The 16,368-nt window shown below is 34.7% G+C and overlaps 1 protein-coding gene across 1 annotated transcript in view; it reads right to left on the reverse strand.

The window, feature by feature from the left end:
• LOC137639580 (serine-rich adhesin for platelets-like) overlaps positions 1-16,368 on the reverse strand; it is a 210,816-nt gene that overhangs the window by 9,932 nt on the left and 184,516 nt on the right. Inside the window, exons 5-6 of the mRNA XM_068371846.1 lie at positions 14,669-14,850; positions 4,784-4,879 (exon numbers count right to left, since the gene is read on the reverse strand). Of these exons, the coding sequence (XP_068227947.1) occupies positions 4,784-4,879; positions 14,669-14,850 (278 nt within the window). The remainder of the gene's footprint in view (positions 1-4,783; positions 4,880-14,668; positions 14,851-16,368) is intronic.

Below are 16,368 nucleotides of genomic sequence, written 5' to 3' on the forward strand. Positions count from 1 at the left end.
TGTTCTTGAAATCACTAAGGTAATCAACAGAAATAAGCCCATGACTTTCTTCTTGCTCTCTGGGAATATATTCTGATTTTTATCCTAAATACTTAAAATCCATCATTACCTTCTTAATTTCTGGTGGCTCCTTTTAGGATCTAGTTCTTTTAATTTTTACTTTATGAAAGACTATGTTTCGATCTACTTATTCTTCTATTCATACAGTCACAATGATTATAACTTTGCATCTCTCCTATATTCACCTCCAATTCTTCTTCTGCTATTAATATTCAAATCCAATTGTGCTTTCTTCCACCAGTCAATGCCATCCATAAAATATATTCAAAGAACAATCTATAAATAGGTAATGTGCAAAGTCAAAACAATAGCATCTCTACCTAACCTAACAAGGCCTATTTTTCCCTCCATTTCTCTCCCATTTTTCTAATTAAATGTATTCTCTATCCTCCACAAATAATTTTTTTATACAGTACAAGACTTGTAATGCAGTACTTTTGAATAAACAACCATGCAATCAAGAATACTTAATCAGCTAAAATTACTTTACATGGTAGCCTATGTTTGCTTTGAATGAAAAACTTCTTTTTCTCATTAAATATGTAAGAGTACCGAATATGCTCAAGTTAAAAATTGCTGTTGTAATGAGGCAAAAGAAATTTAAAAGGGAGACAAATGAACTTTGATAATGGGACAAATAACGTTCCTTTATTCTATAAGCACATGTACTACAGTATATCATTTTACTAACATATTTTTGTATCGCCATTTCCCTAGTTGTAGACCTAATGTAGTACATATTAGGAATGTAAATGTCACTACCTTTCTATAATTGTTTATAGTACTTGTAACATTTGGACCAGTCTTCAATTAAATCTTAATGTCCATCAATAATCTTTTTGAGCTGAGTGTATCTGTAGCTTACTATCCAAGAACTTTAACCTTCTAAAAATGGAATTTTAAAAAGAAGATACTGTACAGTATATCAAACCTGGATTCTTTAAAATAGGGAATGTCTTCAACAGAGCTGGAACGGGTGTACTAAGGATATTGGTACTTGGTCAAAGGAGGGATCCTTCACCTGAAGGGGATAGCAGTACGACATGATCAATGGTTTAGTATATATTCCGTTATCCTTCCCCTAGTCAGGGAGGATGGGGGAGATACTGTACTTGGATAGCTTCTTCAGTTTAAAAGTTGACATAGAACTAGGACAATGTGTGCTCCTCCAATTCAGATATTGATTTTTTTATGTTTTTATACTCACTTTAGTGTTTTTAATATGTCTTCTCTGGATTTGATAAAATTTACTTCACTGTAGTGCATAACAATTGTTTTTAGTTGATAATGATCTACTTTCTCTTTGTCTCTCGTGTCCCGAGAGTCTAGTGAGGAGTGTGCAATCTCATTGTTCCTCTCTGGGCAGTATGTTTCGGGTTCAAATTAAAGTTTAAGGCATAAAAGAGGCTTACTATTAATTCAGGAGTAATCCATAGAAAGTTAGGCTACTCGCCTATAGAGGTAATGATACAATAATGCCACTCCAGCCTTTGACTTTGCCAAGCCTAATGAGTTAATTTCAATATTCATAACCTTACTAAGAGTTTAACATACTTAACTTGTTTAGTGGAAATTCACAAAACCATGAAGTTATAGATTCCAGGCAATCTTTTAAGCCTAACTTGTCCTCTTTTTAAACCCTAGGCTAATCTGCCCTGTTTCAAACCTTAGCCTAACTCATCAAGTGTTGGCTTGTGGTTCTAGTACAGCATTCAGTAAGGGTTATGAGGTACACAGTACTTTCTAGATTTGAGATCCTCTAGTACTATAGAGCCCTGAATTCTTTAATTACTCTAGATCCTTCTGCTGTGTAACCCTTGCAATCTTGGATTTCTAGCCATCTTTTACACATCTAGAATTTGCAAGTCAGAACACCAAGATGATACCCTGGATCCTTATCTCTCTCCTCTTGCTAAAATAAGTGCCTCTAAGCAACAGCTTATCCCGTATTTGTACAGATGGTAGCCTTGATATCATATCCCTCCCAATGATATAAGCTCCCATTAACTCTTTTTATTATGAGATTGTCAAGGCAAATCGTAAAATTCCCTTAGGCCAAGTTTTAATTTTGGATTATTGTACTGAATTTTTATAAGATGTAAACATTCTTGCAATAAAAAAAATAAAAATATACAATGAAGCCTTTCTATTAAAACATGTATACCAGAATTTACACCTTTACTTGATTTCTCCTTTAATACTACGGAATAGCCTATCACTCACTTGATAAACAAAGGATTATAGGTGTCTGTGAAACAAACACGATATGATTTCTCCTACTGCCTTAGAGATAACATTTACAGAAGAGGTTTACGGTTACGAATACCAACATAGTTCAGAATGCAAACACTGTGATGAAATTTTGAGAAAGTTAGCAGATTATTGAAAAAAAGTAATATAGAAAGGTTTACCATGAATGTGAAATACAACATACATTTCACCCCACTTGACTAAATTGGTAAATACTATGCACTAACAGTGAAAATTACGAATATAAGTTAGGCTTGCAAGCAGAAGCCGAGAAATGAGCTGAAACTTCAACAACTACATATAGTTACTATTTCTTCTACAATACAATGAAAGATTCAAAATATAAAATTTTCAACTACTGTAGAAGAGAGTATGGTTTTATTTTACCAGTCTTACACAAATACAATACTCAATGGTGAGATGAAGTGAAAACAGAGTATGTATAGTAATGAAAATTATGTATTAAAAAATAGAAAAAGTAATGTTTAAGAAAATTATATAACAGTCTATAGATTTCAAATAATACAGAAATTGCCAAATTATTTTACTGCTTTTCAAAAGTTTGTGTAATGTATACTTGAAATAAAAAAGCCACCTTTCCTGGTAAAAACAGATAAACATAACCAGTATCATTGATATACTCACTTTTTAGAATGCTGTACAAAAACCTAATGCAGCACATTTATATTTCTAGGTGATACACAGGTGCTTTATCTGACAGTAGGGAACAAAAGCAACTCCAAAAAATGACAAATCTCTCATGGGTAGAAATGGTGTTTATTGGAAAAAAAGATAAATATCTATCATGGGATCAGAAAACCTGGCTCAATCACCGGCACCTGATTAACACAACACAGATCGGACAATATTTTGCGAAATAATATTCATCACAGTTTATACATCAGCAATAAATAATAAAAAAGCTTCCAGTGAAGAATACCAGAATATTGGAAAGTCATGGCATTGTAACTTTCAATCTATTTAACAATTTGGCTCCAATAATACATCCTTCATATGACTGCAAGTAGAAAGAGCTTGAATTTTCAAGGAACTAATGCCAAATTCAACATGAATTTAAACCCAAACAACGAGCAAAACAGGAATCCAATCAAGCTTCACCATCAAATTCCTAATCCAATTCTTTTCCTAGAATTTGTTTGCAGTTAGTAACCAAAATCCTTTAGCATTATGATAAATATTTACATTATTAGAGAAGATCTGTTATACAGTAAATGCATCTTATGTAACCCCACAGTTATGTTCTAATGTTACTACATGACAGATCATCCAACAAATCTACAATTTAAAAATTTTCCATGACTGTCTGTCTACTGTATATAAAAATATATGAAGGGACGCAACTCCTAATTAGACAACGCACTCTCACTACATTTACCAATACTGAAACCTCTAATAGCAATATCATCTTCAGAGGGCTCCTTCATCTACTGTCAGATTAAGCACTTGCATGGGCCAAGTTTGTATCTCAAGAAAAACAAAAGTCATTAACCATCTTAGATATCACATATATGGGATATTCTTTAGTTTACTAAACCTGTACACCAAGAATAAAACACCACAATCTACCTAAAAGGAACTACTGTAATTAGTACAGTGTCAAAATAAGACTGCAGGTCAGTATAAAGCATGTGTGTATGTTCTTCCTACAAAAAAGAATGAGAGAACTACTTCAATTATTCAAAATCATCTGAGAACCTCAAATGACTTATACTGTACTTTTAAATAAACACCAGATCACCCTTGAATAACTCTTTGGAAGCTTATTATGACTTAGCTACTGAAGCATAATAACATTAGTTCACAATTTAAGCATTAGGTCAGCATTTCCTTTGGCTGAAAGCAAGTAAGATTTCCTTAATAATAAAACGCCTAACTAGATTTCCAGTAAAATAATTCTCTTTATATTCAATCCAATATTAAAAAAATTAGTTTTCACAAAACTGTTCCTCTGTGTTACACCAAGGGATGCCTTAATGGCCAATTCATCTTTATCAAATCAATGTTGTTATACAATGCTTCATTATCTGCAGCAGCATAATGAGGAAAAGCTTACACCGAGTCAAGAGATTTAACAGCCATTTTGATCTTTACTAGTCATACAGAGACTGCCATGGGGTACACAGACAGCGAGGAAATCATGTCAAGCATAATGAACAGATACATAAGGCAGCAACAAATTCCCCAAGTTGTACTACATTTGAAATTCAGGGATAAATATAAGGGAGAGAAGGCAAGGGTTTAGGATAGAGGCACAATCTCCCTCGCATTACTTTTGTCATAATCTACATAAAGGTAATGTTTTTCTGTAGTTAGGTAATGTTCTTATTAAACCTCAAATCTGCAGTGGATAATTTGGCACTTTAGACTTAAGAGCAAAGCTATGAAGGTAAAAGTGTGCCTCAGCAAGCCGGCAGAGAGTGTGCCTACATTTCATGTGCCAATTAGGCCTAACCTGACACGACTTGGAGAAACGCCCCAACATCAATTGCCTCTCCCTTCGTTGAGCCTCTCGTTCTCTCTTCCTCCGCTCCTTCTCATCACTCCAGTTCTATACAGTTGAAGATGGGTGAACCGTAATCATCACCCCAGGTTCAGAAATGATTGCACAATAAAGAAGGTGTTCACATGTTAATATTACAAGCTACAAACACAATCACTTATCATTTACAGGTACTTGTTAATCACAGTTAAGGACATAAAGCCTAAGCAGTCATACCATTAGCCTAAAAACATTGCAGAGACAAATTTTTATGACAAAACTGCCTCCCTTGCAGTAATATACCTTTAGTTTTGCTAGAAAATTAGCAACAAATATAATCAAATCATAATGCTAAAGATTATGATACCATTAGGATAAACAACACATAAAGGATGGTTAATATTGTGTAAAATATGATGATTGTGATTTATTCAAATATATATAAATTTCACTAAATCTTTCTTTAGCCTTCTAGAATTGAACTCAACTCTGCCAAAAAAGGTCTCGGACACTATAATCCCTTCTTACCTGAAATAAATATTGTACTGCTCAACTTACACATAAAAAAAATACTTTAAACATCTTTCAAATTTACTCTTCCATTGTAAATGAATTTATTCCCTAAAGGGATATCTATTCAGCGGTCTTTACAATGCAATATAAAAACTTTAATACAACCAACACAAAAAACAGAAATTGAATAACTGAAAATAATATATATCAATATGATCATCCAAAGATACTCATTTCATTCATGGACAAACTATTGTAACCCAAAATGGATTTACTATATACAGTACTTCATTACAGCTATGCACAAGAGAAACTTTCCCAACATATCAGTCTCTTTACTATAATATATATATATATATATATATATATATATATATATATATATATATATATATATATATATATATATACAGTATATATATATATAATCTAGAGAAAAGAATTACCTACAAGAACCTGGAAGTACTAGACTGAGAATCAAGTCTAGGCAACCAATTATGATAGTTAATTTAATATATTACCTATAGAGGATATGAGACAGCATATGGCTTATCATTGTTAAATGATTTAACCACAAAATGAGTTAAAATCCTCAAGTCTCATAAGGTGGCCTGTATGGCTGGTTTTTAATATTTCAATCTTATTCAATAATTCACAACTCAAAAATCTAATCTGGTATGATGTAATGTACTCAATTGAAGATTCTGAGAAAGTTTCATTCGGGATTTGTTTCTAAGATTTTATATTTGTTGTTGGTTATAAATTTACTGATCACATAAAACATATAAGGTACTGTAATAACAAGCATTGCTCTGGTTTCTTAATTCTGGGACTAACTCAAGTAGGTTATTAATCAAATACTGTATCCAACATGTCAAATGAGTGTTACCAATTTGCAAAGCTGATAAATTTACTTAATGGTGGTGCGATTCTTTTAATGAACACAAAATTTAGCAGTGATACCAACTTATTGGAATTTGTTATTTTCCAATTTATTATTCCAAAAAACCTGTCAATATTAAAGACACTGTGTTTTAGATACAATAATAAAAATTCTTTGGCAAGGATAATCATATTCAATTTGGTATTAGTGCTTGCTGTTTGGGCTGCTTTACCTGCATTTTTTTTTCATTTCATGCCTATTTAGGAAAGAATTTAACAAAACTCAGCAATTATTTCAGGTTCATAAAAATTATGGAATTAAAACTTTGTTGGACATAGGGATTTTCAAGAGAGTATTTGAAGGCTTTCTTGACCACTACTTGTTACTAAAAATTGCATAATTCCATGGTGGTAACTCAAGATGATACAGAAGCAAATGCTACCCTTAATGGAGGTCTGGAGGTGTGTGTTGATTTTAATGAAGATTTTCTAAGTAAACACAACATACAAATACCTCCGTACTGTCACAGTGCTGTTAACTTTACAACACAGCATAAAATATGCTTATGAAGAACAATATAGATTGCAACGCGACAAACAACCTGCAGTCAAAATTGTAAAAAAAAAAAAAAAATAGTAGTGCTGGAATAGTGAAAGAATTAGGCTCCGAGCAAGGGGGAGGGGGCTTTAAAAATTATGAAAACGAAATGACTAAAAAACTTGTGAATGCTGTGTGGGCAACGTAAGAGTAAGTGTGCAATCTCATTAGTACTCATCCACAAAAAATGCACAAACGGAGAGAAATATTTGCTAGCAGATCGATAAAAGCACAAAACTGGTCTGAATGTGTAAAATTCTCGTTAAACGACTTGTACGAATTCCGAGTTACTGTACTCATAAATCGACTTGGTTGTATTACTATTATCACTAGCTAAGCTACAACCTCAGAAGGAAAAGTACGATGCTATACGACCAAGGGCTCCAACACCGTAAAATAACCCAGCAAGGAAAGGAAACAAGGAAATAAACTTCAAGAGAAATAATGAACAATTAAAACAAAATACTTAAGGAGTAACAACATTACAATAGATCTTTCATATATAAACTATAAAAACTTCAAAAAAAAAAATAAGAGGAAGAGAAATAAGATAGCAGTGTGCCTGAGTGTATCCTCAAGCAAAATAACTGTACCCCAAGACAGTGGAAGACCCTGGTACAGGTGCTAGGACACTACCCAAAACTAGAGAACAATGGTATGATTTTAAAGTGTCCCCAAGCGGTTGTATCTCAATGGGTGCCTGGTAATCTTACCAACCTACTACAATTACGAGTAAACAGAGGTATTACTATACTAAAAATTTGTAGATTCATAGTACATTCATAATCTAATGAAGTAGGGGCCATTCTAATTCTGGAGGAAATGTTCTAATTACATTTCCTAAATATTCTGTGGGCTCTAACTCTGAAAAGTGGTAAATGACTGTTCATAAGAAGTCTCTTAACTTAATCTTTCTAGTGCTAGGGTTTTTTGCTTGTATATTTACTAACATCAGCAAGAATTTTAAGACCAGGTGGAGATTGCAAGAAAACTCAAAGAATGAGATGGTTTGGATGTGACACGATATTGAAGCTGTTTTGAAAGTCAGTAGATATGGATGTGGCAGTACAGAGACCTGCACGAATACTCAGGCAATCATGGAAGAAGGAGATGGAACATGACCTAGACTTGATGAGAGTTCAGGAAGACAGAGTACAAGAGAAAAGTGAATGAAGTGAAATCCTTCCCCTCCTAACCCTCATATAGAAGAGAGATGACATAAAACTGTTCATAGTGATATCACAACCCATCAAAACAAAGTGTCTATTCTCCCTAGCTGTCTCATTCTTATCCAAACTGACAGTGACTTGATCCTATTTATCTTTTCTAACAAACAAAGAAAAGACTGAATCCCTTTCCGACAGAAACATTAGAAGCCTCATGAGCCGTCGTCAATTTAATCTATCAGTCATCATCTTCCACATAACCTCTTCTCTCCAGATCATCATTCCCAAGCATAGAATTTCCATAGTTGGAATCAAAAGAGCCCTTTCCAAATTACTCCAGACCCCCACTTGAATAATGTCATGAGGGTTTTTAGGAGAACAGGTAGATCGTGTTTGTTAGGAAACATTTATGTTGAAGTTTGAAAATATCTGCATTGGGATAAAGCTATAGTTGGCATAAATTAACCTAGAAAAAGTTTATTATAGAACTAATAAAAAGCAAATGTGGAGGGTGTTAGGGATGTACTGTATAGCATAAAACAAATTAATCGAGTATAAATTCTAAGACAATTCTGTTCTTTCTATGGCTATCTTTTGGAATGGAGGGATGCAAAAAAATGCAAGAGAAAGAACATAAGATGGAAGTAAAAAAAGAAAATGTCATGAGTACAGACATAAATGGCCAATGATTGCACATGACAGTGAGCTGATCAGGGATAAAGAGGCAAAACAGCAGACATTCAGTAAAAAAGTTTGAAAATTGTTGCAAAGGAACAAAATGAGTAAATGTGAGCAATAATTAGGTTGCATGAGTAAATGAAAACCAGAATGATGGGTCAATATATATCAGTATGGATAGACAGAAGAATGAAACAAAAGTGAAGCAAGGTAGGTATCAGTGTGTGGGGAATATATAGTGGGTGAGGAAAATACTGGGAAGAGAATCAGCTTCTATTTGCTAAGATTGTTCATTATAAAGGTGAGTGTTAATGTTGAATATGAATGAAAAAGTATTGCAATAAAAAAATAGCATGGATAACACTTGTAAATAATATCTTTTTACCATCATATCATCTAACCTTTCCCTTTGATAAATCTACTTCAAAATCAAATTTCCTCAAGTAATATAACTTTTCCCTAATTACAAAAACCTGAGTCCTTTAATAGGAGTATGGCTTCAACAAAGCTAGAACACCAGTTAAAAATCCAACGAGGTAGCTACAACAACTGGTATCTGGCGTGGAATGGCCCACCCACCTGTAAGTCAGCTATTACACTCATTTTTAACATTAAGCCTGGGACTTGCGGGGTGGTTGAGGCAGGAATCATAACTTGACGGACTCGGGTTTCTATAGTTGAAAATTTATGATTTGTTACTACACAAATACAAACCACTGTCCCTTATCAAGTCAGTCCTAGGGGGAAGAAGATCCTACAAACCAAATTCTGGCTAGTTTAACTTTATGAAATGTCAGAGCAACTGGTCCTGTATAGGAAAAAAGGTGATGACTCCTACTAATCTCCTAATGTTCTGAGCACGGAGATGACACAGGCATTAGGATAAGCCATTATCAAGTGTAAATGGTAATCGGTCATAGGATAACCTATATCCTTGTATATGATATGTTGTCCGAATGTATATGCACCTAAAAATGGATTTAAATTCATGCTATCCATCCTTCCACTAAAGTGGGAGGATGGGGGAGATACTTCCTAACAAATCTTGTCCAAAAATAAAGGTTGCTCAGTTCAGATACTGCCGCTATACAGCAGAGTTATTGGGTCCTTTGACCAGAAAGTACTACATTGGATTACTAACTAGATACTGCTCATTTTTCCTTTACCTACACATACAATGAATAGGCTGGCCTATTCTTTACACATTCTCCTCTTTCCTCATATACTTGACAACACTTAGGAAACTTAACAATCTTTCACTCAAGGAGTAAACTAGTGCACTAATTGTTTAGTAGCTACTTTCCAATTGGAAAGGGTAGAAGAGACTTTTTTATTGATGGCAATAAGGGCAGTCCAAATTCAAACCATTGTTCTCTAGTTTTGGGTAGTGCCACAGCCTCCGTACCATGGTCTTCCACTGTCTTGGGTTAGAGTTCTCTTGCTTGAGGGTACATTCAGGCACACTATTCTATGTTTCTTATTTCCTTTCCTTATGAGGCTATTTTCCCTGTTGGAGTCCTTGGGCTTACAAAATTTCACTTTTCCAAATAGGGTTACAGCTTAGCAAGTACTGTAGTAGTAGTAGTAGTAGTAGTAGTAGTAGTAGTAGTAGTAGTAGTAGTAGTAGTAGTAGTAGTAGTAATAATAATAATAATTATGAAGCCCACCTGCATCTGTCAACTGGTCCAGTTCATAGTGGCCACAACTACTGCAGCCCCAAGAGAAGGGGAAGTAGGATAGAAGACCAGTCAATCTACCTTTCATTCAAGGTTTATGTCAAAACTGTTATCATAGACAACATGCATCTTGTCTTGTCTGAGAGCACTGGACAGTGTCCTCGAACACTTCCCATGGTTCTGAAATGGGGACACAACAACGGAAGGTTCCTGTCTAGCCATATCGCAAACAGGTCAATTGCTTGTGATCCCCAAATAGTAAAATGCTTTTCCATCATGTAAACATGCTTTGTCAAGATTGTGCAAGACAGTCCCACCTTGCTTGTTTGTATATCCTATTAAAATATGTTGGATAGCTTACAGTACTTAAAATGCTGCACACATTTTTAACAGGTTGTTATACAAGTCCTTTTCTTCTGGGAACCACAACCCTGAAGGACTTGATTCATCAGGTATGCCTCATCCCTTCTTGGATGCATCTGAGAACAGAAAAATTTCTGAATGTGACAAGTTGGGTGGAACTCCTTTGGCAAGGTTTTTGTTGTTCAAACACCTAGAGAGATCATTCTGTACCCTTTTCACCCCAGGAACAAGCGAAGGGAAATTGCTGGCTGCTGACCAGCGATGCTTTAGAAACCACAGAAGTGATCGCTGGTGGAGACATATGAGGAAAGAGTTTCTCAGATTAGGAAAGATGGCCCAGAAGTCATTGGTATAATGAGCCTGCTAATGTGACCGTCTGGAGAAAAGAATAACACTGCTGCTGTTGCTTTCAGCATGACCAGGTACTTCATGCCATGAGACTCAACTTTTCCAAATTTATCACAATCCCAGTTCATAACAAAACTGAGTACTGTCTCGATTCTACACTAACTGCCTTTTCGGAAGAGATTAGGATTAGCTAGTCATTGAGATATAGTAGCTCAATAGATGTATCACATTTGAGAGGACCCAAGCTGAGACCAGAATGAACAATTGTGTGAACACTTAGTGAGCAGTGGACAGTACGAAGCACAGGTACACTACTCCCTTGAGGATGAAGTGAAGGTACTTTCTCTAGGACCGATGAACAGGTAATTGAAAAATACACATCATTCAGGTTCAACGAAAGCAAAACATCTTCTTCTCTAGTGGTAGACTAGATGGTACTTGACATCTCTACACTAGGGGATGGGGGTCACAAGAAGAAACATGCAATGACTGATCTTGATGTGACCAATCTTGCAGTAAACAATTTCGCATCGACCAATCATGATGAGACTGATCATTAACAGACCTTGGATGGTATTCCCAATCAAGCTTATAGGAAGGAATTTCTCGTCACTCGTAGGAGTGAGGAGACTAATAGCTGGTTCCTCTCACTCCATTACGAGTCAATTTCTCTCCTTTCAGAACTAAAGTATTCTTAGGGAGAGATACTGAGGTGTACTTCGATTGTTCAGAAAAAGGAATGCATGTGCTCAGTTTGATACAAGACCGAGCACCGATTACATGAGTGTAAGCCCCATATCCAGTGCAGACATCTCTGTTTCTCTCTCTCTTCTATGAGGAGAGAGATCAATTAAGCTTCCAAGGATATGGGGAAAGAAGAGCTGAGCCCTCCATCCTGACCAAAAAGAGGTGTGCTCAGTTTGTTACGAGATCAAGCACCGATAACAGAATTGTAAGACTCCACATACCAAGACACCTTCGCATGCATAAGCGGGAATGATCGATAGCAGTTTTAAGCGACTACTATTAACTGATCTTCCTGGATTTCCTCGGTGATATCTTCTTAGAAGTAGCAGCATCTGAAAAATATAATGAAGAATAGGCAGAGGATGAAGAAGAACTAGAAAAGGAGGAGAAGTACACACTCTTCTTCTTGCCAACATTCTTTGGGTTTGAGGTCTAGGAAACCAACAACGATGGATTAGCAACAATACCAGTAGGTGCAACACCCTTCAGCACCTCCATGGGAGATGCTGTAATCAGGAAGACATTATAGGGGCAGCCTTAGTAGTTCTGCCAATAGCAAAGAAAGAATCTCCAGTCGACGGAGCACGAGCGATGTCCAAGGGAGGCCAGCTTCTTTAGGTTCAGATTAGCGTTGTTGTAAAGCCACATATAGTGAGGGGATGACTGTGACATGCAACTCCCTCACCAAAGGTTCAAGGATGATGAGATCAATGGCATGATTGCACATAGACCTGTCACACATTTGCAGCTTATCTGGAAACAACTGCATATCCTTGCACTTTTCATTTAATTTATTCAGGTTTACTAGAGCAACACAGTTTATCCACATACTTATCCATTTATCTAAAAAGAAAAAGAAAAAAAGACTAAAGTAGCCAAATTTGAGTAATCTAAAATTTGAGAGGCAGCAAGATTACGTGTGCACTGCTCACAGCCAAAATTAAAAGTGAGTATCAAGCTAACAGACAGAAGGATGGGACTTCTGCATAGCCTGCCGGTAGTAAGTTACCTCATTGAATTTTCTCAGGCTTTTTCAGCTTTGCTGAATTCACACTCTTATTAAAGGACAATGGTTTGCATTTATGTAGGAATAAATGCCAATTCATTCTTTCACGTACACTAACCTTTCTACAATTTCTTACATATATTTCTAAATTTCTCACCTTGCAATGTCTCTCACATCTCACTAACTGCTAACAATTTATCTCTTCATCTTAAAATTTTCTTTACCTACATTCAATATCCAAACTTCACTTTCAAAAAGCTTGTAAAGGAAGTCAGTAATTAAAAATTACTGCTACTGCAAGGATAGAAAGTGTTACTACTAGGACAATGGATTCCTAATAATACCAATGGCTTGAGATTCCAAGGCATCCTATCACATGGTAAAAGAAGTTTGCAATCCGCTTTTGGAAGAAATGCCATTTAAATAGCAAGTGAATTCAATATCTTGAGGTTAAAGCCAACCAAATACACCAGGTCACACTACTCACTGCAAACTGTTACTGCTGTAATAGCAAGTGCTACAATCAGGAATCTGCTATCCTATGAACTACCAAGAGTTTGGGGGGTACGTAAAAATATATTATGCCTAAAGTTGGTTGAGTGGCTAGTAAAGGTTTGTGGGGCCCTTTATAGGAGGAAATGACACTTAATTGGAAAATTAACTTCTTTTCTAAGTAAAGGAATATTGTAATAGCATCCTTGGTGTTCTACGTATTCACAAAAGGCACTACAGGGGTGGGATATTTGAGTTTGCAGCACCATACCCTGTTCTGTAATAATGACTAAAGATGCCATAGAAGGAATAAAACATATATACATGCACACATATACAGTATATCTATTATTTACTCTGGAAAAATAAGGTATATACTGTACTGCATATTAATACCTATTCATTCATAATATTTAATGTTATCCTCACAAATCAAGTGTCAATTAAAAAGGCTCACAAATAAATCACTAACAATTTAATTTCACATAATTCATGTTGAGGAAATGAAACTACACTGCTAAAAATATTTCAACTGAAAGATCATCATTAATACATTAGAAGCACTTAGGCCCTGAAGATTTAAACTAATAATCAAATTTAGATTAATAAAAAGGTAGAAACATTTCACCTATCTTTACATTCCAGACAAAGTAGAATTACAAGAAATGAGACAAAAAACCCAAGGAAACAATATCTTTTGAATTCTCTTAATAAAACTATGCTGCCTATTTCAAAGATAATGCCTTTACTAAATTAAAATCTTTGTAGCCCATATCAACACAATTATATAAAAGGGACTATCATCAACTGAAAATGACTTGACATTGTTCTTATAGGAAAATAAAATGAATTTCATGCAACTTATCAATTCATTTTGAAATTTGTAGCTGAAAATAAAGTACCTCGCAGTCCTTTAAGAAAAAATTGTTAATTCAGGAGATTTACAAATGGTCCTACCTACCAACATTCTTCAGTACCTTCAGCCACACTATTGTGCAAAATCACAAAAATTTCATGGACAAATACAACCTCAGGACCCAACCAGAAAATCATGTTGGTTTTATATGTTAACACATAAAGGAAAAGCCACACAAAATTTTACCAGATATACTGTAGGTATAAAGTTAACACAAAGCCAACAAAATTTCCTTCCCTCACATTTAATCACTTAATTATTACTCTTCTACCTTAAATTTACTCACTTTTAAATGATTATTTACAAAGCAAATACTATAAATACAGTTAAAGACAATTTATCATTAAGAGGGATGTTTAACTATAAGTCATCTATACCTGAAAAAAATAACACAGCTGAAATAGAAGTGAACTTTTCTTCTGAAAAGCTACGGTAATAAACATACGACATAAAAAAAAAAAAAAAACTCTTACCTGCATAGCATTCTTCATAGTCGTCATCAAGTTTGGTTTTTTTCCAACACGTGAAGCATCAGATTTGGAACGTGGTCGGAATGATTCAAAGAATCCAGGACTTGCCTCTTTTTTCTTTTCTTTCTCCTTTGTGGTTGTATTAAGAACATCATCCCCTGACTTGCGTCTCTGCCTGGCTGCCACTAAAAGAAATAAGATTTTATGTATTTTGGTGTAATCTGCTAATTGTTGTTATATACCTGTATGACAAAAAAATTCCAGAGTTTCAAATAACACCACTCATTTCATAAACTACAAATATTTTCTCAACCGAGTAGATCATCAAATGATACGAAAACCCTAAAATAGGAGAGCAAATAACTGTCCCAACTTTACTAACATTATAGTAACACCCATGAATTAAGCCTTGTACATACTGTACATACACTAATAGTACTGTACTACATTTCAATATAAAACTCTGGACATAAAGCACAAGGCTATACTACAGAGAATTTTTTTCAAGTACAGTATTAAAATGTAGAATGTAGTTTTAATCTTAGTTACTGTGAAAGGTGTTCCTGTTAAACTGCACTGAATCTGAATTCTATTTGCACATCTTACTTTAAACCTTCTATCAGCCAGCTTCCAAACGTAAAACAATTAAACATTCATAGCTAAAGGTTGATTTTCTTTTTACAAATATTACCATATATGGCATGATGCCTACATCATGACAAAAGAGCTCTTTCCATCTTGAGCCTTGAGCCAGCCTAGACCTTAAATAATTCTAAGTGCAACTGATGAATCTAACTCATTACTGATGCAACTTAGCCTAGCCCTCATGGAAAATTTCAGCCTATGGATACATGTTCAAGTCTACCTGCTTGAAGAAAATGTAATCAAAACATTCAATGAACAAAATCCTTTCAAACAACACTATGAATTGATAAGTTTATCATTATTTATATGTAATTACAACCTATGACTTCTTCCTTTCAACTGCAATATCATAAAAAATATAAAGATCAGCAAAGTGGAATATAATGTGCTAAGTGAGTGGTAAAAACTCACAAAAACCAAATGAAATTAATAACCATAACAACAATTACTGTCATGAAATTTTTGCATACCCTACAGAATTGAAACATAAGAATTCACCATTACAGGCATTACCCTTATTTTCACCTAAAAAAAACTGTACTAAAGAGGCATACTGCATAAAATATCCATCATAAATAAAGAAAACTTCAGAAAATATTCATAGTTTATGAGTAATGAATTACCAAGCAACCCTCCCAGGAGTCCATGCGTTAAACAAGGCAAATGTAAAGGTTTTATTAAAAACAGTATTCAAACAGTAGCAAACAGTTATCCTTTTCTCACCCCAGCATCTGTGTTAGTCATTCAAAGCAAAAACAGAGTATCTTTTATATATGTTTATCACTGATGGTAATATATTTGGTTAAATTAAAAAAGAAGTCATCTCGACATCTGCTGGTGAGAAGATTTCAGTTAGTACTTTAACAGCTTCAATATCCATGAGTACCCAAAACATTATGGCTTAGTACATACATTCACCACCTGCTAAAAAGGAAGAATGGTTCTAAATTACCTCTCATACTCTCACTATGGTAAAAATACTGACTTCCTAGGCCTAGCCATCCTTATAATAAAATTAAGCAAAAAAACAAATACTGTAGCCTACTACTCAAATGGCA

Source organism: Palaemon carinicauda, chromosome 1, assembly GCF_036898095.1.
Source record: "Palaemon carinicauda isolate YSFRI2023 chromosome 1, ASM3689809v2, whole genome shotgun sequence".
In the NCBI taxonomy this organism is placed as follows: domain Eukaryota; kingdom Metazoa; phylum Arthropoda; class Malacostraca; order Decapoda; family Palaemonidae; genus Palaemon; species Palaemon carinicauda.